Consider the following 27,682-nt stretch of genomic DNA (forward strand, 5'->3'; position numbering starts at 1 on the left):
TAGGATGCAATCATGAATTGGTATGGGTAAAATCATTACTAAATCTAGTAAAATTTTGAGATGATATTTTCATCTGATTCATCTTCTCAATCTATTTTATTATATTTATATATTTTGCCTCTTCCTCATTTGTAGAGTTATTATACACGTATATATATATGTACATTTTGTCTCTTCCTTATTTGTTGGGTTACTATATGCATTATATAATACACACAAATATATATATATACACACACACACAAACAAATATATATATATATATATATATATATATATATATTACACAACTATATTTAAATTTTAGAATAATTCTTTTGATTATTTACGGGTTCTTACACTCATCTCCCCTTAATTAGATTTCGTCCCAAAATCGAAATGGTAATAATGTTATGACTTTATATTTTAAATAAATAACAATAAAATTCATACCTAGTTGAACAACTGAGGATATAACTGGCACATTCTAGTTTCTAATTCCCAAGTAGACTCTTCTACTCCATGATATGACCATTGAACACGTACTAGGGGAATTGTTTTGTTACACAAATTTTTTTCTTTCTGATCCAAAATACAAATTGGTTGCTCGAAATATGCTAGTGTTGGGTCTAATTCAACTTCGTTTGGCGGCAGAACATGATTTGGATCTGGTTCATATTTCCATAGCATGGAAACATGGAACATATTATGAATTTTTGATAATTCTGGTGGTAATGCCAACCGATATGCCAAACTTCCCACACGTTCTAGAATTTCGTATGGACCAATGTAGCGCGGTGATAATTTTCCTTTCATGCCGAATCGAACCGTTCCTCTGAATGGTGAAATTTTTAGGAATAACCGATCTCCTTTATTGAATTCAAGCGGCCTTCATCATCGATCCGCATAACTAGCTTGTCGATCTTGAGCAGATTTTATTCGTTTTTTGATCAAATGGATTTTATCATTCATTTCCTGTATCAGTTATGGCATAGTCAGTTGCTTTTCACCTATCTCATCCCAAAATAATGGTGATCTACATTTTCTTCCATATAAGGCTTCAAATGGTGCCATTCCAATACTACGTTGGACACTGTTATTGTATTAGAATTCTACAAGTGATAAAGCATCTTGCCGTCCAACATGAAAATCCATAATAACAGCGCGAAGCATATCTTCCAGAGTTTGAATAGTTCGTTCAGACCGGCCGTCAGTCTCTGGGTGATATGCAGTACTCATAGCCAATCTTGAACCTAATGCTTCTTGAAAACTTCCCCAAAATTTCGAAGTAAATCTTGGGCCTCTATCAGAAACAATGGTGACAGGAATTCCATGAAGTCTCATTATATTGTCAATATAGAGACGAGTCATTTTGTTATAAGTGTATGTCCGCTCGTACGGAATAAAATGTGCAGATTTTGATAGGTGATCCACTAAAACCCATATAGAATCGCATCCTCTTGAAGAACGAGGTAAATGAGTAACAAAATCCATTGCAATATGCTCCCAATTCCATTTGGTAATTTCGAGACTTCGTGGAATCCTCCGGGATTCTTCCTCTCTGCTTTGACTTGTTGACATGTGAGACATCTAAACACGAATTCAAATATGTCTTTCTTCATTCACTTCCACCAAAACTGGAGTATCAAACATGCATACATTTTCTTTCCTCCTGGATGGATACTGTAACGGCTGCAATGGGCCTCCTTCAAAAGTTTTAATTGAAATCTGATTTTTCTGGAACAACTAGATGGCCTTTCAATAGTAGATAATTGTCTGCAGCTATTTCGAATCCTGATTTGTGACCATCAAGGACCAAATGTCTGGAATTCAGAATATGTGCATCACTTTTTTGTGCCTCCTTAATTCGAGAAATTAATTCGGGCTCAATATGTACTGCAATAACGGTGACACGCTCATCATTAATAATGAAACTCCATCCTGATGTATAAATATCTTCGTGCACTTGTGAAATTTGAACGGAAGTCAAAACGTTATCTCGAACTTTTCGAATGAGTGCATCAGAAGTTACGTTCACTTTTCTAGGATGATACTGAATCTCACAATCATAATCTTTAAGAAGGTCCATCCATCTGCGTTGTCTCATATTCAGGTCCGACTGAGAGAATAAATACTTCAGGCTTTTATGATCGTATAGGATCACAAACTTTTCTCCATATAAATAGTGACGCTAAATTTTTAGGGCAAACACAGTAGCGGCTAATTCTAGATCATGAACTGGATACATGCTCTCGTGGGGTTTTAGTTGCCGAGAAGCGTAAGCAATCACTTTTCCATGTTGCTTCAAAACACAACCTAATCCCTTGAATGATGCATCCGTGCGAACAGTGAAACCACCCGAACCAGATGGAAGAGTAAGAACTTGTGCAGTGGTCAATCTCTTTTTTAACTCGAGAAAACTTGATTCACATTCGTCAGATCAAATGAATTTTACATTTTTCTGTGTTAGACGGGTAATTGGTTTAGCGATTTTTGAGAATCCTTCGATGAATCGATGGTAATAACCAGCTAAGCCCATGAAACTTCGAATTTCAGGAACATTTGTTGGTCTAGACCAATTAATCATGGCTTCTACTTTGCTTGGATCAACCGAGATGCCAAAGCGTGATATGACATGACCTAAAAACACCACACGATCTAGCCAAAACCCACATTTTGACAATTTAGCATAAAGTTTTTCCTTGCGAATTATTTGTAGGACAATCCTCAAGTGTTCAGCGTGTTCCTCTTCAGATTTTGAATATACCAAAATATCATCAATAAAAACGATAACAAATTGGCCAAGAACTTCCTTGAATATGCGATTCATTAAATCCATGAATATTGATGGATTATTTGTAACACCAAACGACATTACCAGAAATTCAAAATGACCGTATCTTGTCCGGAATGTTGTCTTTGGTATATCTTTGGCTCGAATTCGCAATTGATGATAACTGGAACGTAAACCGATCTCTAAATAAATAGCAGTAACCTGAAGTTGATCAAATAAGTCATCAATTTGAGGCAATGGGTACTTGTTCTTTATATTAGCTTGATTCAGTTGTCGATAATCAATGCACAACCGCATCGAACCATCTTTCTTGTGTACGAACAACACTAGGGCTCCCCATGGTGATACACTGAGTCTAATGTATCCTTTATCCGGAAATTCTTGCAGTTGTTCCTTCAATTCTTTTAATTCTAATGGGGCCATTCGGTATCTTTCTTTAGAAATAGGAATTGTTCCAGAAATTAATTCTATCAAGAATTATATTTCTCTGGGTGGAGGAAATCCAGGTATTTCATCGGGAAATATATCTTGAAATTCATTCACCTTTGGGATTTCAGACAATGTTGATTCTGATTTCTTGGTGTCGACAGCATACACAAGGTATCCTTCATTCCATTGGAATAATAAACGCGACATTTCCAAGGATGATATCAAGGGAATTTTTGCACGTGAGCCCTTACCATATAAATTCCATTTTGTCCCAGAGTTAGGACGAAAAAGAACTATCCCATGGAAACAATCAATGGTTCCACGGTATATTGTCAGTGTATCCATTCCCACGATACAATCAAAATCTTGCATCAGCAGAACAATAAAGTTCAAATGCAGTTCATTATCTTCACAATTCAACACGCAATCCAGTATCATTCGAGTAGACATGATGATCTTACCCATCGGAGTAGCAACAGAAATTGATGTAGGTAGTACAACAGGAGTCAAAGAATGTGATGTAATGAATGATTCAGAAATGAATGCATAGGATGCACCGATGTCAAATAATACTCGTGCAGTATAACCAGATACATAACAATTACCTGCTATGACACTTCTTGGTGCTTCTTGAGCTTGATCTTATGTGAGTGTAAAAACACGAGCCTGGGGTTGGTTTGAGAAATTATGACTTCCCGAGGCTTGCTGTGGTGGTCAATATGACTGCTGAAAATATTTAGCAGGTACAGTAGATCTATCAGTACTAGATCCTCCACGAAATCCTTCTCGGATAGGTTGTGGAACATTCTTCTTGGATGGGCAAACCCTTGCATAATGACCTTCCTGACCACATTCCCGACAAGAGCCATAAACACCAACACATTGTTCACTAAAATGCCTACCTTCACAACGGTTACAGTAGGGACCAGAATAAGTAGTTATTTGAGATTCACCCTGTTGACGATAACCACTAGAACTAGAAGAAACTGATCCAGATTTCTTAAACATCTTTTCTTTAGCTTTCAAATTTTGCTGGGTGGTTAATCTGTTACCTGTAGGAACAAACGAAGCGCTATCCCTCTTAAGTCCAGCTTCTGCCTTTTTTTCTCTTTCGACTGCCTCCGCAAATCTTGTAGGTAGTCCAGACACCACATAAGTATAAATGTTGTTGTTTAGTCCATTCATGAAACGATTATATTTTGCCTTTGGGTTTGCTGCTACATGTGGTGCGTATTTTAGCATTGCAGTAAAAGTAGAGGAATATTCAGCTACAGACATATTCCCTTGTCGTAGGCTGTTGAACTCATTCTCTTTTTCGGTATAGTAAGATGGTGGAGAAAATTATTCGTGAATTGAGTTTTGAAGACAGTCCAACTTACCTTGATTCCTTGTTCATCAAGTCCCATCTTGGCGGCTTCCCACCAATCTCTCGCAATGATCCTTCAGTTGGTATAATGCAAGCTTATACTTTTGATTATCAGTATACTCCATTAAACTGAACAGGTACTCAATATCTTTAAGCCATGATTCGGATTTTTCAGCATCCTCAATACCAAAGAATCTTGTGGGATGCAGTTTCTGGAATCTTGAAACAATCTCATCCATCGTGATTTGTACAAATTGATCAACAACCTGCTCCACTGGATTTTCTTCTGTCAAAGGAGTTTCTATACGTATCCTAGGACGACCACGACCGCGACCACTTCCTCGTCCTCTTGTAGCCATCTATAAAGGCCAAATAAACAAATATATACACAAAGAAATAGCATCAATGTTACTAAATAAATCCACACACATAAAAATATAAGAGAACATAGGCAATTAATTAAGTTTCACGTAACTCTCGTGTGACCATAATCTTATGGAAGCATCTCTACCTATGCTCCGGTACTTTGAGCAATTTCCGAGTTTATTGCTCTGTTACCACTACATGTGGGTCCCTCAACTCTCAAGGGTAATTATCATGAATTATTTTATTTAATTACCATTTTAAGTCTACAGCAGAAAATGAGATTTTAAAATTTAATGTCAATGTCGGCCCAAAAAGTTCTTTTCAAAAGATATTCAGTATTATATAATGTAAAAGTATAATACATATAATTATTGTTGAGACACCACAATTAACATATTTACTAAATTCATATAAATATTTATATTGTTAATATTTGTCTTTAACCAAAACGCATATCATCCCGGATCAGTTAAACATCATACAATTTTACATATTAGTGCTCAAATAAATACTACATGACAAAATATACCGAGCATAATTATATATATATATATATATATATGCATCTTTATTTCAGCTCCTCCCTCACAGCGTCTTAATCGGCACGTATACAGACCAAGTCACCCTTAATAAGAAGTATGATAAACTGGGGTCTATCCCCATCACCAACATAAACCGAGGGCAATCGTAAAAGATCTCCTCTACTAGTGCTAAAGCTCCATCTATGAACATGATAGTATAAGTGCTTTCCTCATACGGCTCCTCGCTCAGAAATACGATGGATGCCATGTTGCCCTTATTATCAACCACACACAGAAGATAATCGCCCCGAAGGGGTAAGCAATAGCCCAGTATGAAATTATCGAAATTAAAACAACATTAATTGTAACGAATGATACATGGATGCAATGCATGATAAGGGTATATACACATGCACGGGAAATGAGTATAGCAGAAGTTGCACAATCAGTAAATGCAGCGCATAACAGCTCAAGCAACAGGCAAGGGTCGGCTATACTGCCGTAGCGACCACTCCTCCCTTAGTCTACTACCGTGTGCCTGTCAGCTCGCCAAGGACTACGGATGTACTGCGCCTTATCGGCCTACAACATCTCTTGGGCTAGTCGCAGCTCTGTACCATCCCGTCAATCTCCTCGAATCCAAACACCATATCGAAAGAAGTAAACACTGGAACCAAGGCACAATATGCAATGCAATGTCATGTCATGCATCGATGCTACATATATAGAAAATACGTGTGTGTAAAATATTTTTGTTTTAGTGAATTGATGTTATGAAATTTTACAAATAATCCAAGTAAACAATTTAATGTCATGTAATTCACGTTCAACAAATATCAAACTTTACAAATACCTGTTGTATGTTACTCGCTAATAACATACCTTTTATTTTCACGAACGAAGACAAGATGAAATATACAGGAGATCAAGCTGGGAAATAACACAACATTTATCAATTATTTTTTTAATCAGTAAACCATTTGTATTTTTTTATTTTCATTTATTATTATTTTTTTCTACTATAAATTTCGACGTTCTATATTATCTCACTTTCTCCCACCGTAGATTATGTAGAAGCTTTATTTGATCGTTTCATTTGTTTTTAGGGTCCTCCAAAAGTATGAAACATCTTATCCAGATTATTAAATTGTAATATTACATCATAAAATTATTACTAATTTAAGGTCTGAAAAAGTTAAACTCAAGAACTATAATAACCATAATTAATCAAATCCAGTCAAAACGTATTTACTAAAATTATGAAAATTTTAATTTATACAAAAGAACTTAGTAGAGGTGTGGACGTCCATGAAAAAAAATTAGTCCAAAATATGTTTCTTGAAATTTATTGTCTATCCATTTAATATGGTGTACAAGGTACTGAAATTTATATTTAACAAATTTTAAGTTCATTCTCCTAAACCCTTCGTATCCAAGTCATCTCTTTACATTTGAAAAAAACTAGCAGGATTTGGGTTTTAAGATACACCCATTGAAGCTATAAATTAATTATATGCTCATACATTATAGATAAAATATGATCAACCAAGGAAAACATAATAACAAGGGACATGAAATATTTACCCTACAAGAAGGCCCTGAAGAGATGAGTAGGAAAAGTTTATTTATTAAGTTTAAATTTGTTATTACTTAAGATAGTTTTGTTTTGATTCTTTTTTTTTCTTTCTATCTCCTCCCTTTTATACTCAGCCGATGACCAACTTGCTGTAGGATGCAATCATGAATTGGTATGGGTAAAATCCTTACTAAATCTAGTAAAATTTTGAGATGATATTTTCATCTGATTCATCTTCTCAATCTATTTTTTTATATTTATATATTTTGCCTATTCCTCATTTGTAGGGTTATTATATACGTATATATATATATATGTACATTTTGTCTCTTCCTTATTTGTTGGGTTACTATATGCATTATATAATACACACACACACACGCGCGCGCGCGCACACACACACACACACACACACACACATATATATATATATATATATTACACAACTATACTTAAATTTTAGAATAATTCTTTGATTATTTTCGGGTTCTTACAGTATTTCTCAAAGATTTTGGACAGAAGCAGTAAACACTGCATGTTACACTCAGAACAGAACAATGATTAATAAAAATCATTTGAAAACACCGTATGAGATCTGGAAAGGACATATAAGTGTGGAGTCCTATTTCATAATATTCGGCTGCAAATGTTATATTCACGATATTGACAAAATTAATTTGAAAGAATTTGATGCAAAATCTGCAGAAAAAATATTTTTGGGTTATTAATCAGTTAGTAAAGCTTATAGAGTATTTAAAAAATGCACTTTGAATGTAGAAGAGTCAATTCATGTTGTATTTGATGAAACTGTACAAACTGATAAGCCAACTGATCCAGTTGAGCTAGTTGATCGCTTTACAGATATAAGTTTGGATGATAGTGAAGATGAAGTTCATATCAATCGAAATCTCCTTCAAACACCAGAACCAGATATACTTGATCAATCAGTTGAACAAGAAATTGTTCTTGATCATCAGTTGGTAGAGCAAAATGATGAAACTCAAACACCAACTGAAGCAGCAGCAACTGAAACTGAAGAAAACGTTCAGTTACCAACTGAACCAGTTGCTGAAATTGATCCAACCAATGCTGAATACAGATGGAAAAAATCACATCTACCAGAATTGGTAATAGGTAATCCATTTGATTCGGTAAAAACTCGGAATCAAATGATTAATTTATTTATTCATTTAGCTTTCGTTTCCCAACTGGAACCAAAGAAAACTGACGAAGCTCTTGCTGAACCTAACTGGATAAATGCTATGCAAGAAGAGCTAAATCAGTTTACCTATAAAAAAGTCTGGAATTTAGTTCCAAGACCATTTTCTCAAACCATTAGGTACTAAGTGGGTCTATAGCAACAAATTGAACGAAGAAGGTTCAGTTGTTCACAATAAACCGAGGCTTGTAGCACAAGGATATATGTAAGAAGAAGGAATTGATTACGATTAGACATATGCACCAGTTGCAAGACTGGAAGCAATCAGAATGTTCCTTGCATATGCCTCATTCAAAGACTTCAAAGTCTATCAAATGGATGTCAATAGTCCATTCCTAAATGGTCAGTTGCATGAAGAAATGTATGTTAAACAACCACCAGGTTTTGCTAATCACTCTCTTCCTGATCTTGTTTATCACTTGAACAAAGCTTTATATGGTCTTAAACAAGCTCCAAGAGCTTGGTATGAAACACTTTCAAAATTTCTAACTGATCATGATTTTATTGTTGGATCAGTTGATAAGACTTTGTTCAAATTTTCAAAGAATGATCATATTTTACTTGTGCAAATATATGTTGATGATATTATTTTTTGTTCATCTAACCCCAAATTATGTGAGAAATTTGTCAAGTTAATTCAGGAAAAATTTGAGATGAGTATGATGGGTGAACTGACGTTCTTTCTCGGTCTGCAAGTGAAGCAACTGGAAAATGGTATTTTTATCAGTCAAATTAAATACTCGAAGGAACTGCTTAAGAAATTTGGCATGGAGACATGTTCAGCTACAAATACTCCAATGAGCTCATCGATTAAATTTGATAAAGATGAAGGGGGAATATCAGTTGAGACGACAAACTACATAGATTTAATAGGTTATTTATTTTACATAATTGCTAGTCGTCCTGATATTGTATTTGTTGTTTGCATGTGTGCTAGATTTCAGGCAGATCCTAAACAATCGCATTTCTCAGCTGTCAAACACATATCGAAATATCTTAAAGGCACACAAAATGTGGGCTTATGGTATGCTAAAGACTCATCTTTCAATTTAGTTGGCTATTCGGATGCGGAATAATGCAGGATGTAAGCTTGATCGTAAAAGCACCAGTGGATCATGTCAGTTTCTAGGAGACAGACTGATTTCATGGTTCAACAAGAATCAAACATCCATAGCAACTTCCACAATTGAAGCAGAATATATAGATATTGGAAACTGCTGCGCTCAACTGCTCAAGATTCAGCAACAACTGAAAGAATATGGAGTCATTGTAGAAGAATCACCTATTTTCTGTGATAATACAAGCACGATTGCAATTACATACAATATAGTTCTTCACTCCAGAACCAAACACATTGATGTCAGTGAAACGACCTAGAATGTTTTTTTAATATAAATCATAAACTCAAAAATCCTAAATAATATAACTTATCATAACATAAATCATAATAATTTAACATTTGACATCTCAAGTGCATAACATAAATCTCCAAATCGTCAATAACCAAAAATCATACGTCGACCTTTAAAAAAATAAACTAACAAAAAATTAAATCATAAAACTCCCTAATAAAATCATTAACAGAAATCTTTAAATTTTTTATCTATCAAGCTAGTGCGGAAAACTAAAGGGTCCCTCGAGAGTGTACTGCAGCACTTGACCCACTCAATCATCAGCTCCTCCCATAATATCATCAAATCCCGCATCATACAAACCTAGTGAGTCTAATGACTCATCATGTTCTAAACATGAGCAGAAAATAATACATATACAATCACAAACATTTAAAAATCATACTTTTATTTAAAATAATTTTTGAGCATAAATAAACCATTTAAAATCATTTAAGCATAATTAAATCATAAATCGTAAAATCATTTAAAATAGCTTTATGCATAAACAATCCAGTTTAAAAAAATAGCTTTTAATCATATATCATAAAATCATTTTAATCGTAAAGTTTTTAATCATTTATCATTTTAGTTGAAGTTTGATCCTTGAAAGTTACTAGCTTTTATTCTTTGGTCGACTAAGTCTTCAGCTCCACATGGTCCATGGGGTAGGCACTAGGCTCCATCATGGAAATACGATCGTCGGGCTCCCTCGAGGGTCTTTTCCCATAGACGGGCTCCCTGTGGGGCCTTCTCCCGTAAATGGGCTCCCTCTGTGGTCTTTTCCCTCACGACATCCCCTCAAAATCATATATCATTCGTCACAGTCAATTCACATTCCTCAAAATATTTTTCTTTTTCTTTTAAAATCATAAAATATCATAGCTTTCCAAAAATAGCATTTTAAACAATAAACATTGCACATCTTTACCATAAATCATAAAATATCACATTTCCATCAAAATCATCATTTTAAATCATAAAATATAATTTAACATTAATAATGATCATTTGGGACACTGCCAAAATTTTACGTATTTTCCAAGTGTAAAATGACTGTTTTGTCCCTAGACGTAAAATTTCTCGATTTTATCTTTTTCTAACTATTAATGATATGAACTTATCCCAAATAATTATTTATGCTTAAATATAATTTTCCATAATTTTATTAAGCTTACTTTCAAGGCTTTTCATTTAATTCTTTAATTAACGATTCGTGAGGCGTTTAAATCCCGAGTAAATTCAAAACTTAATATTTTCTTCCCAAATTTTAAACATAGACTTTTATTACTTAAACTATCCTTGTGAGCCATGAACCACACCCGTGGACCCATCTAGCCTTAGCAAACCCTGGACCATGTCCAGACCCAACCATGCCCAGTCCAGACCCCTGAACCCCTGCAACGAACCATCTGCTTGAGAAAGCAGTAGCCGTGCACCTATAGAGATTCTCTCATGTTTTGCTCGAGCCTTCACTGAAACAGGCCACACAGCCCCTACCCTAACCCTTGACCATCTCCCTTGGACCCTGACAGTTCGCCTTGGCTTGCCCCAAGGCCAGCCGCAAGTCTCCTTGGCTGCTGCTGTCATAATCGAGCATGGGGGAAGAGTTCTTCTTCATGTGGACTCTTCCACAGCCATAGGGCTCGAGTCCTAGCCCTACTAGGACTCTTCTCCACCTTGACCCACGTCCAGCCCAGGCCCCTACCCATTCCCTAACCAAACCACATGCCCCCCATGCACAAAGTCGAGCCTTGTTCATCATGTAAAGTTAGAAAACCCTAGGCTCATCTCTTCTCTTGTCCCCTCAGTTCTAGCTTGTTTTTCCTTTTAAAATTGTCATGTTTTAACCATATTTCATTAATATTACATCTTACGTTGGCAGCTCATCCCTTGGAATTATAACGTTTTTCATATAAGCGTAAAAACATCATATTTTTGAAAATAAACGTTCTACCGTAAAAATATTCACACCCCTATTTTTTTCATGCATAAACATTTAAATCATGTATATTATGATTTGTATGATGTTTAAAAGAGTTTAGGAAAAGTGCCTTTGCGTTTATAACACTCGAATACTCAATAATCGGCGAGGGTGCGAATTTGGATGATCGGTCGACGAAGAACCCTAGCCTTTTTCCTTCCTCGATATTTTCGAAATTATTTTGTGTTCTGGTATGTGTATTTCGGCTGCTATATGGTTTATTATGGGGTAAAAGAAGGCTAGATTTACTTATTTATAGTTTTAATCAACATGCTAATGGGCTTTGGTTTTGGCCTTGCAAGCTTAAGAGAAATTGAGCCTACTTTAAATAATTAAATTGGGCCCAATAACACTTATTTAATTAAATAATAAAATTTTATAAAAATTACTTTTCCAAAATAATCCCTTTGATATTTTAAAATCCCTTGTTTGCCCAAAACCGGCTTTCCAGGAAAAATTGAGCTCGACTCGTAAAAGATTTCGAAATCTAACATTTTTAGAAAAATTTAATCATTTTTAATCATATTAAGAAGCCTTTCAACTATTTAATGAAAAATAATTATCCTTGTCTTGATCGTCCCCGTTATCTTTTCCCCTGCCTATTATCGAATATTCATGTAAAATCCTTCAATTTCATGAAATCATGTCATATTATCATTTAATCATGCAATTATACCTTTAATCATATCATAAATATCATGCAAGCATTTAAAAGAAATTAAATAAAACAATTAAGCAATTAAAATAATTTTGCATGCATGTGGTATACGTAGATTTAGTTTTTCAGACGTTACAAATCTCCCCCCTTTCAAAGAATTTTCTTCCTCGAAATTTGCCTTGTCTTAATAGTTGAGAAGCTTGTTTCCCCTAATCCACCTCAAACTTAATTCTCAAACTTCGAAAATTTTATTTCTATCCCAAAAATTTTCAATATCGTCTCCTAAATCCAGCTCAAGTAGTGCATGCACCCTATTCTCCTATATGTTATTCATTAACCCAATCAAATCCACTACCCAACATACATTTAACATTTTACATGCAACGTGCAACATGCAACATGCAACTAACATTTATATCATGCATCATATAATTATTTAAAAGAATTTTAGCATATGAAATATAAAGCAGTAAAAACTCACATACTTGACGCGTGACTTCTTGAGCTTCTCGGAGTGACAGTGCACCACTCTTCGGGGGAAACTTGGCTTTGATACCAACTGAAACGACCTAGGCTTTTTTTTATTTTATATAAATCATAAACTCAAAAATCCTAAATAATATAACTTACCATACCATAAATCATAATAATTTAATATTTGACATCTCAAGTGCATAACATAAGTCTCTAAATCGTCTTAAGGATCGTGTGCTGGTGCTTTTGAAGGCATTTCAAACAAGATATTCTCCAATGAGCTGCAATAGCTAGTTTTCTAAGAATGTTAACACCGATGAATTAAATCGAGTTTGGTTAAAAACCAAGTGGAAGAAACTTGAAGTAATTCTTCGTGAAGAAGACTGTTAAATTAGAAAAAATTTTAACTTATGTAAACTGAATAACTGAAAAGCATGGGATCAGTTGTCGCATATATCAGTTCATTTCTAGTGAGAACTGAATAGACGGATGCTCTGATTAATCAAGTCAGTTTGAAAACAACAGTTAATCAGTTAAGTACACAAGATATGTTTATGGATGTTCTGAGACTTTAACTGCTCCTACGTCACTCCTTCTACAACCTCGGGTAGGATTCACTAAAAGACATTGATTTATACAACTACTTGTACAAACCCACCCAGCTTAGGACTTACATACTGCCTAACTGAACTCCTAGTATAGACTAAAGGCAGCACCTTCCAGCCAACACTTCTTTAACGTCTGTGTGTCGAAGACTACATACACAAGTTTAATGTCTTTGTGCCAGACTGTATTTGAGTAATGACGGAGTGTATTCGTGTGTGAGAACTTAACAAGGATGTTCTCACACACTGAGGGAAATAAACTTCTTCTTAACAAGCTGATATGACTGAGAATAGTTCCCTCTAGGCTGAATGCTTTTTGAAAGCTGATAGGCAAATAAGCGTGCCCTTTCTTTTTCCACACACTCTCTAGTGTTGTATGGTTCTCTGTCTCTTCGAGTCTTCACTTATCTTCTATTTATAGGCGAGAAACTGATCGTACAGTGAGACTCAATAATTGTATTCGTTGCATTTTGAATTCGTTTCTTGGACTCTGTCTCCACTTTTCAACTTCCCTTCTGAAACATTTGTCTTTAATGCTCTGATGCAGAATTCATTATTGTCCTTTGACTGGACAATTGCTTTGTACCTTTGTGTATAGCTGGAATCCACTGAATGAGTTTGTCTTCATCTACAACTGAAAGATTCTGACGCTCCGAACTAGTCAGCTGAACTAATCTCCAGTTGGACTGGTGAAATCAGTTGACTCGTCAGTGGAACTGATTTCACTCTCGTCAGTTGGATTGATCAGCTGGGTTTCTTCATCAGTTGAACACTCTTTTGGCTGGCCGGGTTTCTGAGATTCTCCTGCTGAATCACCTATCGACTGGACAATTAGCTGAACTACTCAATTGACGTATCAGTTCTCCTTATTCAGTTTGTACGTTCAGTTGAGTCTTCAGTTTGCGATGAAAACAGCTCGTAACTGATCCTAACTTCTCTACACTAAGGTAAAACATTAGTTAAATAAAATAATAAGTTTTGTTAACATCAGAATTGAGATTGCGAACTTGAAAAGTTCCAAAAATCTCCCTCTTTTTGATGATCACAAAACTTCAGCGGTTAAGAACAATATATTCAGTTCAAGGGTTAGTCCATTTAAACATCATTAAAAGCTCTCCCTCAAGAACTGAATTAAAGACGGTTTTAAAAAACAACTTAAGGATTGAGGGTTAAAGAAAAACTCTCCCTCAAAAACTGAATTGAAAACCTCTTTGAAAAACAGAGTTAAGAGAACACCTTCAGTTGAAGAAGAGAAAGCTCCTCTTTTAACAACTGGATTTTAAAAACTGATTGAATTTTTTTTTTCAGTTTGGTTTGAGAGTACAAGAAAAACTCCCCTGCAAAAACTGAATAAAAGCTCGTATTTGATAAATAAATATCTAAGCATTCATTTAGAGGTTATAATCATTCAAGCAACGTAGACAAGATATCTGGAAATATCCATTCAGTCACAACGAAAAACAGCTGGATAAACATGATGTTTATTTAATCAAATAAATTTCCTTGTATTTTTACATTTGAGTACAAACAACAGTTGAAAGGAAAAATTCCTACTACAGTAGCATATTTTTAACAACATCAGATATCAGTCGGTTTATGTGTGACAGAACTGGATATACCAACAATTGGTTGCCTTGACTGATTGAAAGGCTGCACCGGTCGTGAGTTCAATTTGCTATAGAAACGAGCTAATTTTCCTTGAAATTGAACCCTTTGCTAGCTAACTGGTCGAGCAGACTCAAACTAGGCTCAAGGGGAATACAACTGGTGATTTAATCAACCAACATCCCAGCATGGATGAGTTTCGTCTGAAGAACAACTGACCTGGAAGACTTGCAACTGATATCTTGTTCATCGAATAATTTAACCGTGCATCTTGATAGATGAAGCTCAGAACCCTGCAGGCTGATTAAAGCCCCAAAGCTAGGAGTCGAGAGAAGTGGAGATAATGTTAGTTGCAGAGCCAATCCTCTCAACCCTTCGCAATGAGTGATAGATAAACATTTTCAAATAGTTTTGAAAATAGTATGAAATACTTTTAAATAGCTTTTAACACTATTTTAAAGTAACATATTATAAAACACATTTTTCTTCAAATGTTCTTCTTAGAACAGCTAGCTCTGATATCAATTGAGGGATCGTGTGCTGGTGCCTTTGAAGGAATTTCAAAAAAGATATTCTCCAATGAGCTGCAATAGCTCGTGTTCTAAGAATGTTAACACCGATGAATTAAATCGAGTTTGGTTAAAAACCAAGCGGAAGAAACTCGAAGTAATTCTTCGTGAAGAAAGCTGTTAAATTAGAAAAAATTTTAACTTATGTAAACTGAATAACTGAAAAGCAGGGGATCAGTTATCGCATATATCAGTTCATTTATGGTGAGAACTGAATCGACGGATGCTCTGATTGATCAAGTCAGTTTGAAAACAACAGTTAATCAGTTAAGTACACAATATATGTTTATGGATGTTCGGAGACTTCAACTGCTCCTACGTCACCCCTTCTACAACCTCGGGTAGGATTCACTAGAAGACTTTGATTTATACAACTACTTGTACAAACCCACCCAGCTTAGGACTTACCTACTGCCTAACTGAACTCCTAGTCTAGACTGAAGGCAGCACCTTCCAGCCAACACTTTTTTAATATCTGAGTGTCAAAGACTACATACACAAGTTTAACGTCTTTGTGCAAGACTGTATTTGAGTGGTGGTGGAGTGTGTTCGTGTGTGAGAACTGAACAAGGATGTTCTCACACACTTGTTCAGTTCTCACACACTGAGGGAAATAAGCTTCGTCTTAACAAGTTGATAAGACTGAGAATAGTTCCCTCTAGGCTAAATGCTTCTTTAATGCTGATAGGCAAATAAGCGTTCCCTTTCTTTTTCCACACACTCACTAGTGTTGTATGGTTCTCTTTCTCTTCTAGTCTTCACTGATCTTCTATTTATAAGTTGAAAATTGGTCGTACAGTGAGACTCGATAATTGTATCCGTTGCATTTTGAATTCGTTCCTTGGACTTCGTGTCTCGACTTTTCGACTGCCCTTCTGAAATGTTTGTCTTTAATGCTCTGATACAACGTTCATTATTGTTCTTTGACTGGACAATTCTTTGTACCTTTGTGTATAGCTAGAATCCACTGAATGAGTTTGTCTTCATTTACAACTGAAAGATTCTGACGCTCCGAACTAGTCAGCTGAACTGATCTTCAGTTGGACTGGTGAAATCAGTTGACTCGTCAGTGGAACTCATTTCACTCTCGTTTAGTTGGATTGATCAGATGGGTTTCTTCATCAGTTGAACACTCCTTCGGCTGGCCGAGCTTCTGAGGTTCTCCTGCTGAATCACCTATCCACTGGACAATAAGCTGAACTACTCAATTGACGTATCAGTTTGCCTTATTTAGTTTGTGCGATCAGTTGGGTCTTCAGTTTGCGATGAAAACAGCTCGTAACTGATCCTAGCTTCTGCAAACTAAGATAGAACATTAGTAACACAAAATAACAAGTTTTGTTAACATCAAAATTAAGATTTCGAACTTGAAAAGATCAACTAACAAAAAATTAAAGCATAAAACTCCCTAATAAAATCATTAACAAAAATCTTTAAATATTTTATCTATCAAGCTAGTGCAGAAACGAAAGGGTCTCTCGGGAGTGTACTGCAGCACTCGATCTACTCAATCGTCAGCGCCTCCCATAATATCATCAAATCCTGCATCATACAAACCTAGTGAGTATAATGACTCAACATGTTCTAAACATGAATAGCAAATGATACATATACAATCACAAGCATTTAAAAATCATACTTTTATTTAAATAACTTTTGAGCATAAATAAACCATTTAAAATCATTTAAGTATAATTAAATCATAAATCGTAAAATCATTTAAAATAGCTTTAAGCATAAATAATTCATTTTAAAAAAATAGCTTTTAATCATATATCATAAAATCATTAATCGTAAATTTTACAATCATTTATCATTTTGGGTGAAGTTTTATCCTCGAAAGTTACTAGCTTTTATCCTTTGGTCGACTGATCAATCTTCAGCTCCACATGGTCCATGGGGGTGGACACTAAGCTCCACCATGGAAATACGATCGTCGGGCTCCCTCGGGGGCCTTCTCCCATAGACGGGCTCCCTCTAGGGGCCTTTTCCCAAAAATGGGCTCTCTCTGGGCCTTTTTCCTCACGACATCCCCACAAAATCATATATCATTCATCACAGTCAATTCACATTCCTCAAAATATTTTTTTTTTCTTTTAAAATCATAAAATATCATAACTTTCCAAAAATAGCATTTTAAAAGTAAAAATTACACAGCTTTACCATAGATAATAAAATATCACATTTCCATAAAAATCATCATTTTCAATCATAAAATATCATTTAACATGCATTATGATCCTTCAAGACGCTGCCAAGATTTTACGTATTTTCCGTGTAAAATGACCGTTTTGCCTCTAAACGTAAAATTTCATGATTTTATCTTTTCTTATTCTTAATGACATGGGTTTATCCCAAATAATTATTTATGCTTAAATATAATTTTTCATAATTTTATTCATCTTAATTTCAAGGCTTTTCAATTAATTCTTTAATTAACGATTCACGAGGCGTTTAAATTCCGAGTAAATTCAAAACTTAATATTTTCTTCCCAAATTTTAAACATAGACTTTTTTTACCTAAAATACCTTTGTGAGCCATGAACCACACCCGTGGACCCATAGTTTGAAATTATTCATTTATATTCTCGTTTTTTACCCTTTAATAAGACCACCGAGCCAACTCTTTATTTACTCGAGCCACGGTCGAGCCACCTCAAGCCAAACCAGAGCCAACCCACCTAGTCACCCTCTTGATCAACCCTGTCCCATAGAACCTCACCCTAACCATGCACAAGCCTCCTGGAACAAGACCCAAAACTGCACTCTACTACAACTCACGCTAATAGACTCCAAGCCAACCTAGGATACTTCCAGCAGAGCCACCACCAAGCCCATCTGACCCTAACTGACCTTGGACCATGCCCAGACGCAACCATGCCCAGCCCAGACCCCTGAACCCCTGCAGCGAACCATCTGCTCGAGAAAGCAGTATCCGCACACCTATGGAGTTTCTCTCACGTTTTGCTCAAGCCTTCACTGAACTAGGCCACACAAGCCCCTATCCTAACCTTCAACCATCTCCCTCGGACCCTGACAGACCGCTCTTGCTCACCCCCAGGCCAGCCGCAAGTCTCCTTGGCTGCTACTGTCATAACCGAGCATGGGGGAAGAGTTCCTCTTCACGTTGACTCTTCCCCAGCCTTAGGGCTCAAGTCCTAGACCTGATAGGACTCTTCCTCACCTTGACCCACGTCCAGCTCAGGCCCCTGCCCATGCCCTAGCTGAAACACAGGCCCCCATGCACGAAGTCGAGCCTTGTTCATCATGTAATGTTAGAAAACCCTAGGCTCCTCTCTTCTCTTGTCCCCTCGGTTCCAGCTTGTTTTTCCTTTTAAAATTGTCATGTTTTAACCAAATTTCATTCATATTACATCTTACATTGGCATCCCATCCCTTGGAATCATAACATTTTTCATATAAGCATAAAAATATCATATTTTTGAAAATAAACGTTCTACCATAAGAAAGAAGGCTAGGTTTACTTGTTGAAGTTTTTTACTCAACATACTAATGAGCTTTGTTTTTTGGTTTGCAAGCTTAAGAGAAATTGAGCCTACTTTAAATAACTAAATTGGGCCCAATAACACTTATTTAATTAAATAACAAAAGTTTATAAAAATTACTTTTCAAAAATAACCCCTTTGATATTTTAAAAGTCCCTTGTTTGCCCAAAATCGGCTTCCCGGGAAAAATTGAGCTCGACTCGTAAAATTTTTCGAACTCTAACATTTTTAGAAAAATTAAATCATTTTTAATCATATTAAGAAGTCTTGCAATTATTTAATGTAAAATAATTATCCTTGTTTTGGTCGTCTCCGGTCTCCTTTCACATGCCTTTTATCGAATATTCGGGTAAGATCCTTCAATTTCATGAAATCATGTCATATTATCATTTAATCATGCAATCATACCTTTAATCATATCATAAATATCATGCAATCATTTAAAAGCAATTAAATAAAACAATTAAGCAATTAAAATAATTTTTTATGCAAGTGGTTTACGTAGGTTTGATTTTTCGGACGTTACAGTCAGACATCACTTCATCAGTGACCATGCTCTAAAGAAAGTTATAAGGCTGGAGTATATTTTAACTGCACAACAAGAAGCTGACATCTTCACGAAACCATTACCCGAGACTAAGTTTCTTACTTTCGAAATATTCTTGGTTTAATTGATTTGTCTTGATTTTATTTGCATTATCTTATGTCAGTTTGTGGTGTCAGTTAGTAAATTGTTATCAGTTAGTGTGATGAAAGAAAATAACAATGAATCAGAATAGCAATCTTATTGATAATATCTTTCTATTAATACACGATTCAGTTACCTTTCAACGGCTTCTAGCCAAAGGGACATCCAACTAGACATCTCACTATAGGCAATTCTTCTGTAGCCCTCTGAGAAATCAATTCTTTCTATCACTATCTGTTCCTTGATAAGCATCAAGTAATAAAGACCTTCATCAGTTACAAAATCTGAAGTGTGAATGACGTCGAGACGCCTCTTATATTTGATTTCAATTGCCCTCTATTTATCAGGAGCAACTAATCTATCTTGTTGGATGATCTTCAAGTCATCTATCTTCGTCCAGGTGGACATGACTTTTTCAAAAACAAAATCTTCGGTGTGTTTCTTCCAACTCTCCACAGTGAAAGTCTTGTTGCAGGATTAGGAATGTTGGAACTGCTTGATCTATCAATATGTGCTTAATTGTTATTATTTGCGGAAATATTCTATATTTGATGAAGTTGATCTTTTTTATAGACATGCTCTAACTGAAGAAACAAAAGAAGATGAAGAGACATCAGTCAAATTGGTTAACTGATAAGACAATAGTCTCTTACTCTCTTTACTCTCTTTACTTATATACATCTATTTAGGGGGAATATCGATAATAAATTGGTTAACTATTAAGACAATAGTCAATTGGTCTTCAACTGAACTGATTCATTTCTCAACTGATTCCTCAGTTATTGACCTAACTAATCTTATCATATAAGTTGACTGATTAATCGATAAATATTACATATTAAATGATGGGACTGTTAAAATTGTGCACTTAATTATGTCTTTCTTTGAATAGTAATTGAATTCGCGACCCCACAAAGTCCAAGAATTTTCTATTCACGATTACACATGACGCACACACGTTTTTACATCAAATCATTTTGGATTGACACATGTCCAAAAATTTGAACAGTCACTGTTGGAAACTAAATTCCGGCGTTTGACAAAATATGAATCAACTGAAAATACGAACCAACTGATCGAGTAAACTGAACTCAGCAACTGGACTAAATAACTGAAATCAACTGACTGATCAGTTGATATATTCAGCCGTATGCTAAGCACCCTTCAACTGAACATATCTCGGGAAAGAACAATCAACCGTCAAAAGACATAGAAGATTGTAACGCCGCACTTCAATCAATACAGCTTAGAAAAATGCATTTCGGCGAAAGCAATTAAGACGCCGCATCACAATAAATGAAGCAAACAATGTCCAAGGAATAATCAACGGATACAAAGATTCAAATTCATCTCAAGTTACCGTTGGAGAAAAGAAGCTTATAAATATGACATAAGAACAGCTGAAAAAAAATGACAGAAGAACAGCTGAAAAAAAAGAGAGCCAAGACTATTCAAAAGCTTGCTGTCACTCTGTCGAAATCTCAGCTCAATCTTACTTGATATATTCGTAGCAGTTAAGGCTACAATTTGAGCTCATTAGCAAGTTGTAATAATCGTTGAAATTCGATAGTGCTAATATCAGTTACGCACTGAGAACATTCGGTAATACTAAGAGTTTCAGTTTTGGCAGTGTTAAGTCCAAACTGAAGTGGGTCAGTACAATTCTTGTATTTGATCAAAGTCTTTTAGTGGATATCCTATCCTTGAGATAGAAGGGGTGACGTAGGAGTAATTAAATTCTCCGAACATCCAGAAACAGCCCTTGCCTATTTTATTTCAGTTTCGTATTCTATCTTTCAGTCAGTTATTTTCCGCAACTACTTTAGTTTAAATGATTGTCATTGATCAACAAGATTCCGAGAATCAGTTTGTCACCAAACTGAACTCAAAATTCGAAAAGATCAGTTTTAATTGTGAGTGTTTATTCAACTCCCCCTTCTAAACACTCTTGATACGTTAATCGATCCTATCAAGTGGTATCAGAGTGGTTGAATCTTGTTCTTGAATACTTTTGATCTAAAAACTTGCCAGCATGACTTCATTCAACAAAATTCCCATGTTCTCCAGAGAAGAATTTGATGATTGGAAAATCAGAATGCAGGCTCATTTGGCTGCACAAGATGATGACATGTGGTATGTCATAACCGATGGACCCATGAAGATTCTAAAAGCAAATACAGCAGTTGCCATAACAGAAGGGGCACCACAAAGAATAGAAAAGCCCATAGATGAATGGACAACTAAAGACAAAAGAAAAGCAAATCTTGATAATGTGGCAAAAGACATTCTGTACAAAACGCTGGACAAAGTAACCTTCAGCAAAATAAAGATGTGTAAAACAGCCAAAGAAATTTGGGAGAAGCTGATCCAGCTGTATGAAGGAAATGATCAAACCAAGGAAAATAAACTTTCTATTGCTATGCAAAAGTTTGATAACATAAAAATGAAAACAGGAGAATCGATGCACGAGTATGATGAAAGAGTAAGCAGTTTCATCAATGAGTTAAATGCACTTGGAAAAGTGTATACCAATAAAGAAATTGCACTAAAAGTAATGAGAGGTCTTCCCAAGGAATGGGATGTCAAGACCATGGCAATGAGGGAGTCCAAAGATCTAAACCAGATTGCACTTCATGATTTATTTGCTGATTTAAAGGCTTATGAGTTCGAGCTGCAGACCAGAGAAGGAGAACCATCCACCCCTGCAGCCACAACTGCTCTAGCTGCTGTCAGAACTGAACAAATCAGTTCAGTCGAAAAATCTGCTGATCAGTTGAGTAATGATGCTATGTCATTATTCATCAAAAAATTCGGAAGGTTCATGAGAAAGAATCAAGGGAACTTCCAGAAGCCATACCAAATGAACAATTCCAAAGATGAACCAAATGCCTGCTATAACTGTGGCAAATCAGGTCACTTCATTGCTGATTGTCCAAAACCCAAGAAAGACAGTCAAGGCTCAACTGACAGAAGAAAGAAATCAAATGAACGCAAAAGAAGATCCAAGGAAGATAAGAAGGTCTTCAGAAAGAAACATGAGGTACTCTTAGATGAAGAAAACAAATCTAAATGGGCAGAAACTGACAGTGAAGAGTCGGAACCAGAAAGCTCATGCAGTTCAAGTGATGATGAGGAAGTAAAGTGCTTGATGGCTAATGATGCAGCAGAAGAATCATCTAGCCAACAGGTATTTGATTTCAGCTCAACTGATTTCACACGAGAAGAACTCATTCTAACACTACATGACATGGTAAATGAGTATCAAAAGCTTGCATCATCATTTGAAGAAATCAAAGCAAAGCAAACTAATCCCACAGACAATAAAACCAAAACTGATGAATCAGTCGATGGGTTGAGTCTAAAAAGGGAAATTGCTGAGTTAAAAGCAGAAAGAAACAAAAACCAGGAATTAAACCAGAAGTTAATTCTTGAAAATTCAAAACAAACTGAACTTATTCAGGCTTGGAACAAATCATCTGTTGCATTGACTGATATACAGAACTCCCAAAAATCAGTAACTGATAAAACTGGTTTGGGGTTCTGTAACCAAGATGAAATGTCAACCAATGATACTCAACCTAAACTGAATATGGGCAAAGGGAAATACATTCACTTTGTCAAATCAGTTATGGTACAAGAACAATCAGAGCCAAGTAAACTGGTTGAAAAGCCAACTAAAAGAATGAACAAGGGCAAAAGATATGGTATTGGTTATAGTCAAAAATTCTCAACTGATTCGCAAAGTCAGTAATCAAAGAGATTTTACAAAAACTATTCGAATGGCTATTCCAATTACTATAACTGCAAGCCAGTTCAGAAGAGATATAGACTGGACAATCAGTTGAATAAAGCTAAAACACATATTCTATCATTCGTACACCACACAAGCACACAAAAGCCGAGAAAAACCATTTGGAATACAGCTACTGGAAAGCCTGTTAGACTAATCCAAGTATGGGTTCCTAAAGGACTAATCAGTTCAGGACCCAAATAGATATGGGTACCAAATTATATTATGTGTGTGACTGCAGGTAACAGGTACAAACAAGAACTCAATATGGTATTTGGACAGTGGATGTTCGCGACATATGCCAGGAGATGCAAGTGTGCTATCTCAACTGATCAAATACAGTGGTCCAAATATCAGTTTTGGGGACAATTCCAAAGGTAGAACTGTGGGTAAGGGTAAGCTTATCCATGGTAACTTTACTTTTAAAGATGTTCTATTAGTAGAAAACCTGAAGTATAACTTGATCAGCATCAGTCAGTTATGCGACAGTGGATTCTCAGTACATTTTGACAAAAACTCATGTTCAGTCAAAACTTCAACTGATGAAATCATACTAACTGGCAAACGTAGTGGAAACACATATAAAGTCAGTTGGAATGATCAAACTTATGCACCAGTTTGTTATATTGCTTTCAAATCATCTAAAAACTGGTTGTGGCACAAGAGACTAAGTCATCTAAACTTTAAATCCATTGCCTATCTGAGTAAGCATGAACTTGTAACTGGTTTGCCCAAAATAGACTTTTCAAAAGAAAAACTTTGCTCAGCATGTCTGTATGGTAAACAAGTACGATCCTTTTTTAAAAACAAGGGTTGTAAATCTTCATCCCGATACTTAGAATTGTTGAACATGGATCTCTTTGGTCCTATACCAGTCATGAGCTTAGGGGGAATGAAATACACCTTGGTAGTCATGGATGATTTTTCAAGATTTATTTGGGTTATTTTTCTCAAATCTAAAGACCATGCTGCTTCACAACTGATAAAGCTCTTCAAAAGACTTTTAAATGAAAAATAAGTTGGAATTAATCGAATCAGATCAGATCGAGGAACTGAATTCATCAATCAAACTCTTTCAAATTTTCTAGAGAATGCTGGAATTAAGCATGAGCTCTCAGCAGCCAGAACTCCTCAGCAAAATGGTGTAGCTGAGAGAAGAAATCGGACCCTTAAAGAAGCTGCTAGAACAATGCTTGCTGATTCTGGTATTTCTCAAAGGTTTTGGGCAGAGGCAGTAAACACTGCGTGTTATACTCAGAACAGATCAATGATTAATAAGAATCATATGAAAACACCATATGAGATCTGGCATGGAAGAAAAAGTGTAATTACTTATTTCAAAATATTCGGCTGCAGATGTTTTATCTTTGATAATGATAAAAATTATTTAAAAGCGTTTGATGCTAAATCTGCAGAGGGGATATTTCTTGGATACTCATCAGTTAGTATAGCTTATAGAGTCTTCAATAAGAAAACCCTAAATGTTGAAGAATCATCTCATGTTGATTTCGATGAAACTGAACTAACTAATAAGCCAACTGATCAATTTGAGCTAGTTGATCGATTTACAGATATCAATTTGGAGGATGATGATGAAAAAGACAATCATATTAATCAAAACAATCTCCAAACACCCAAACCAGAAGTGTCAGATCAATTAGCTGAACCAGAAGCCATTCCTAATGATCAGTTGATAGAGCATAATGATAACATTCAAATATCAGTTCACGAAGCTGAAATTATGAACGTCTTTCTGAAGATTGAATCTGCTGGTCTCAGAATGTTTTTGGGACAATACTCGCAGGAGATTTACCCAAAAGAACTCCAAGACCTCTACTCAAATGGATATATCAACTCTGATGGAAACATCATTTCCAATATTAACGGTCAGTCGGTGACCATTTCTGAAGATTCTTTCGGAGAAATCTTTTCATTACCCTCTGATGGATTAGTACACCTTGCTGATGTTAAAGCATCAGATATTGAAGAAATGCAAATTGCACTCTCTGCTGATGGACGGAAAATCAAAGTTTCCGATCCTAAGAAGGAACTGAAGCATGAGGTTCAGTTGCTGGCTGATATCGTAGCCAAAGGGCTATTGGCCAAGGCAGGATCGTATGCTGCCCTGACTTTGGAGAAGTTTCAAGCTATTACGATCATAATGGCTGGAAGAAAATTCAACTGGAAGCAACTTATTTTTAGTATCTTGAAGAACATGTTCTCCTCCACCAAGCAATCCAAAGGATTTGCAGTGCCGCTAAGCTATTTGATGAAAGTCAAAGGGTTGGTGGATGATGATTCGGAGCGATTATCTAAATTCAAAATTTTCAATGGGAAGAATATTCTGCCACCCAAGACTAAACTAGACATTTCTCCTGCTCAGTTTGTAAAGATAAAACAGGAGATTGGGACTCAAAAGGCGGCTCCTAAATCAGTTAAACAGGAGAAGACATTGGCTCAACTGAAGACAGTTAAAAGAAAACTGATTATTAGTGAATCTGATTCTGAGAAGACGTCCTCTCCAAAAATTGCCAAGAAACCAAGAACACAAAGGAAAAAATTACCAACCACAGTAGAATCAATTCCTACTGAAAGACTGATATCTTCAGATGCCCAACAGCCTATCAAAGCAATTCCTCTGAAGATTTTTCCACCAGAAATCTCAGCCGGTGCAACAAAGGAAACGGTTAGAATCAAAGCTCCTCTAATCCACATCAATCGTCTCTAGCACCTCCCAGACCCAAAGGTATAAAGATTATAGAACAGGTGGATACTACTCGTACTGGATTGGAAATTCCACACATCCTCAGTACTGAAAAAGGCAAAGGCAAATTGATTGAAGAGCCCAGGCCATCCAATTCAATTCAAACTCATATTGACCTTGTTTGGGAACAGATTAATAATTTTACAGCATCAAAACTTAAAATCTATGATGACTGGACCGTCTACAGAACTCAAATTTTTGCTAAGCAGCTGAAAAAGAAATTCCAGCTGAACAAATTTATCAAACTGGAAGCAATTGTCCTCAAGATGGTCAAAGCTGCTACAATTGTTCAGGCTTTGGAGAGAAAAACATATTTTTTTGATCAAATTCGAGCTAAGAAGCTATCTCAACTGATTGAGAAATTAAAGGCAAACTGCATTCCCACCAATCCAACTGCCTATAATGATCGAGCTGTGATCACTCAGCTAGATACAGATCTTACTAGCTTGCAAGCTCAGGTAAAAATGTGGAGAATGGATCAGGAGTTAGTTCTTCCTGAGGAAGCCTCTGAAGAAGAAGAAGAAAACCCCTCATCTCAGCAGAAAGAGCCATCCTCAGAACAAACTATTGTTACAACTAAAGAACCAGTTCAGGATGTGCCACAATCATCTGTTGTGGAACATCAGCTGTACTCTGAAGTCGAGTTGAATTTTGCCAACATTGATGAAATAATTCAAGCAGTAGTGACAGAATCCATGAATAATGAAACCATTTCTGAAAAAGTTGATCACTCAACTGATCAAATCACTCAACAGAAGCACCAGTTCGGCCTGCTGTTTCTGAACTAAAGGAGCAAACAGTGGTGCCTACTCAATCACCAAATCAACAGATTGCTGAAAATATGGAGGCAATTCATGACCCTTTCACTGAAAATCTTATTCAGCAGGAAAGCCCAATTGTTGATCAACATCAATCTTCATCTCCTCCAGTCCAAGTAGCAGTAACTGAAACAGATGTTCCAGCACAGACTGTCTCTGAAACGATATTATCTGATAGAATCATGGTGGTCTTTGATCAAGTCTCACATGAACCAAGAACATCTAATCAGTCACCTCATCTTCAATCCACAGAAATGAATCTTGTTCTTGAAGAAATCCAGAATATGCAGCACAATATGCAGCAGAGGATTACTGAAACTAAGAAAATTCAATCCACACAATTCTCTCATATTGTAAAATTGGATTCTTCAATTGAATATGACTCCGCAAAACTGAAAGCCATTCAAGCAAACATGGAGTCTCTTACCCGAACCTTACTTGAGATGAAAAATAACAGAGGTCTAGCTCAAAGTCTCTATACAACTCAGGATATAATCAGTCAACGAGTTGAGAGATTGGAAACTTCTGTTTGTAATAAAATGGAATTGCTGCAGACTTGTTTACAAACTGCTGTCTCAAG

The 27,682-nt window shown here is 35.8% G+C and overlaps 1 protein-coding gene across 1 annotated transcript; it reads right to left on the reverse strand.

Moving 5' to 3' along the window:
• Window positions 1-3,250: 3,250 nt before the first annotated feature.
• On the reverse strand, window positions 3,251-4,480 carry LOC142538759 (uncharacterized). Its single transcript, XM_075644058.1, has 2 exons — window positions 3,967-4,480; window positions 3,251-3,843 (listed from the first exon to the last, which is right to left on the reverse strand). Exons 1-2 carry the CDS (start codon window positions 4,478-4,480, stop codon window positions 3,251-3,253), a joined length of 1,107 nt encoding a protein of 368 aa, XP_075500173.1.
• Between the last annotated feature and the right edge of the window lie 23,202 nt (window positions 4,481-27,682).

Source organism: Primulina tabacum, chromosome 3 (genome assembly GCF_025594145.1).
Source record: "Primulina tabacum isolate GXHZ01 chromosome 3, ASM2559414v2, whole genome shotgun sequence".
In the NCBI taxonomy this organism is placed as follows: domain Eukaryota; kingdom Viridiplantae; phylum Streptophyta; class Magnoliopsida; order Lamiales; family Gesneriaceae; genus Primulina; species Primulina tabacum.

What these genes read in the sequence shown, in the direction of transcription:
- LOC142538759 (XM_075644058.1), bottom strand. Translation starts at nt 4,480, where the DNA reads ATGTCTGTAGCTGAATATTCCTCTACTTTTACTGCAATGCTAAAATAC. An exon ending in AGGATTTCGTGGAGGATCTA is followed by an intron (nt 3,844 to 3,966) that starts GTACTGATAGAT and finishes CACTCACATAAG; the next exon opens with ATCAAGCTCAAGAAGCACCA.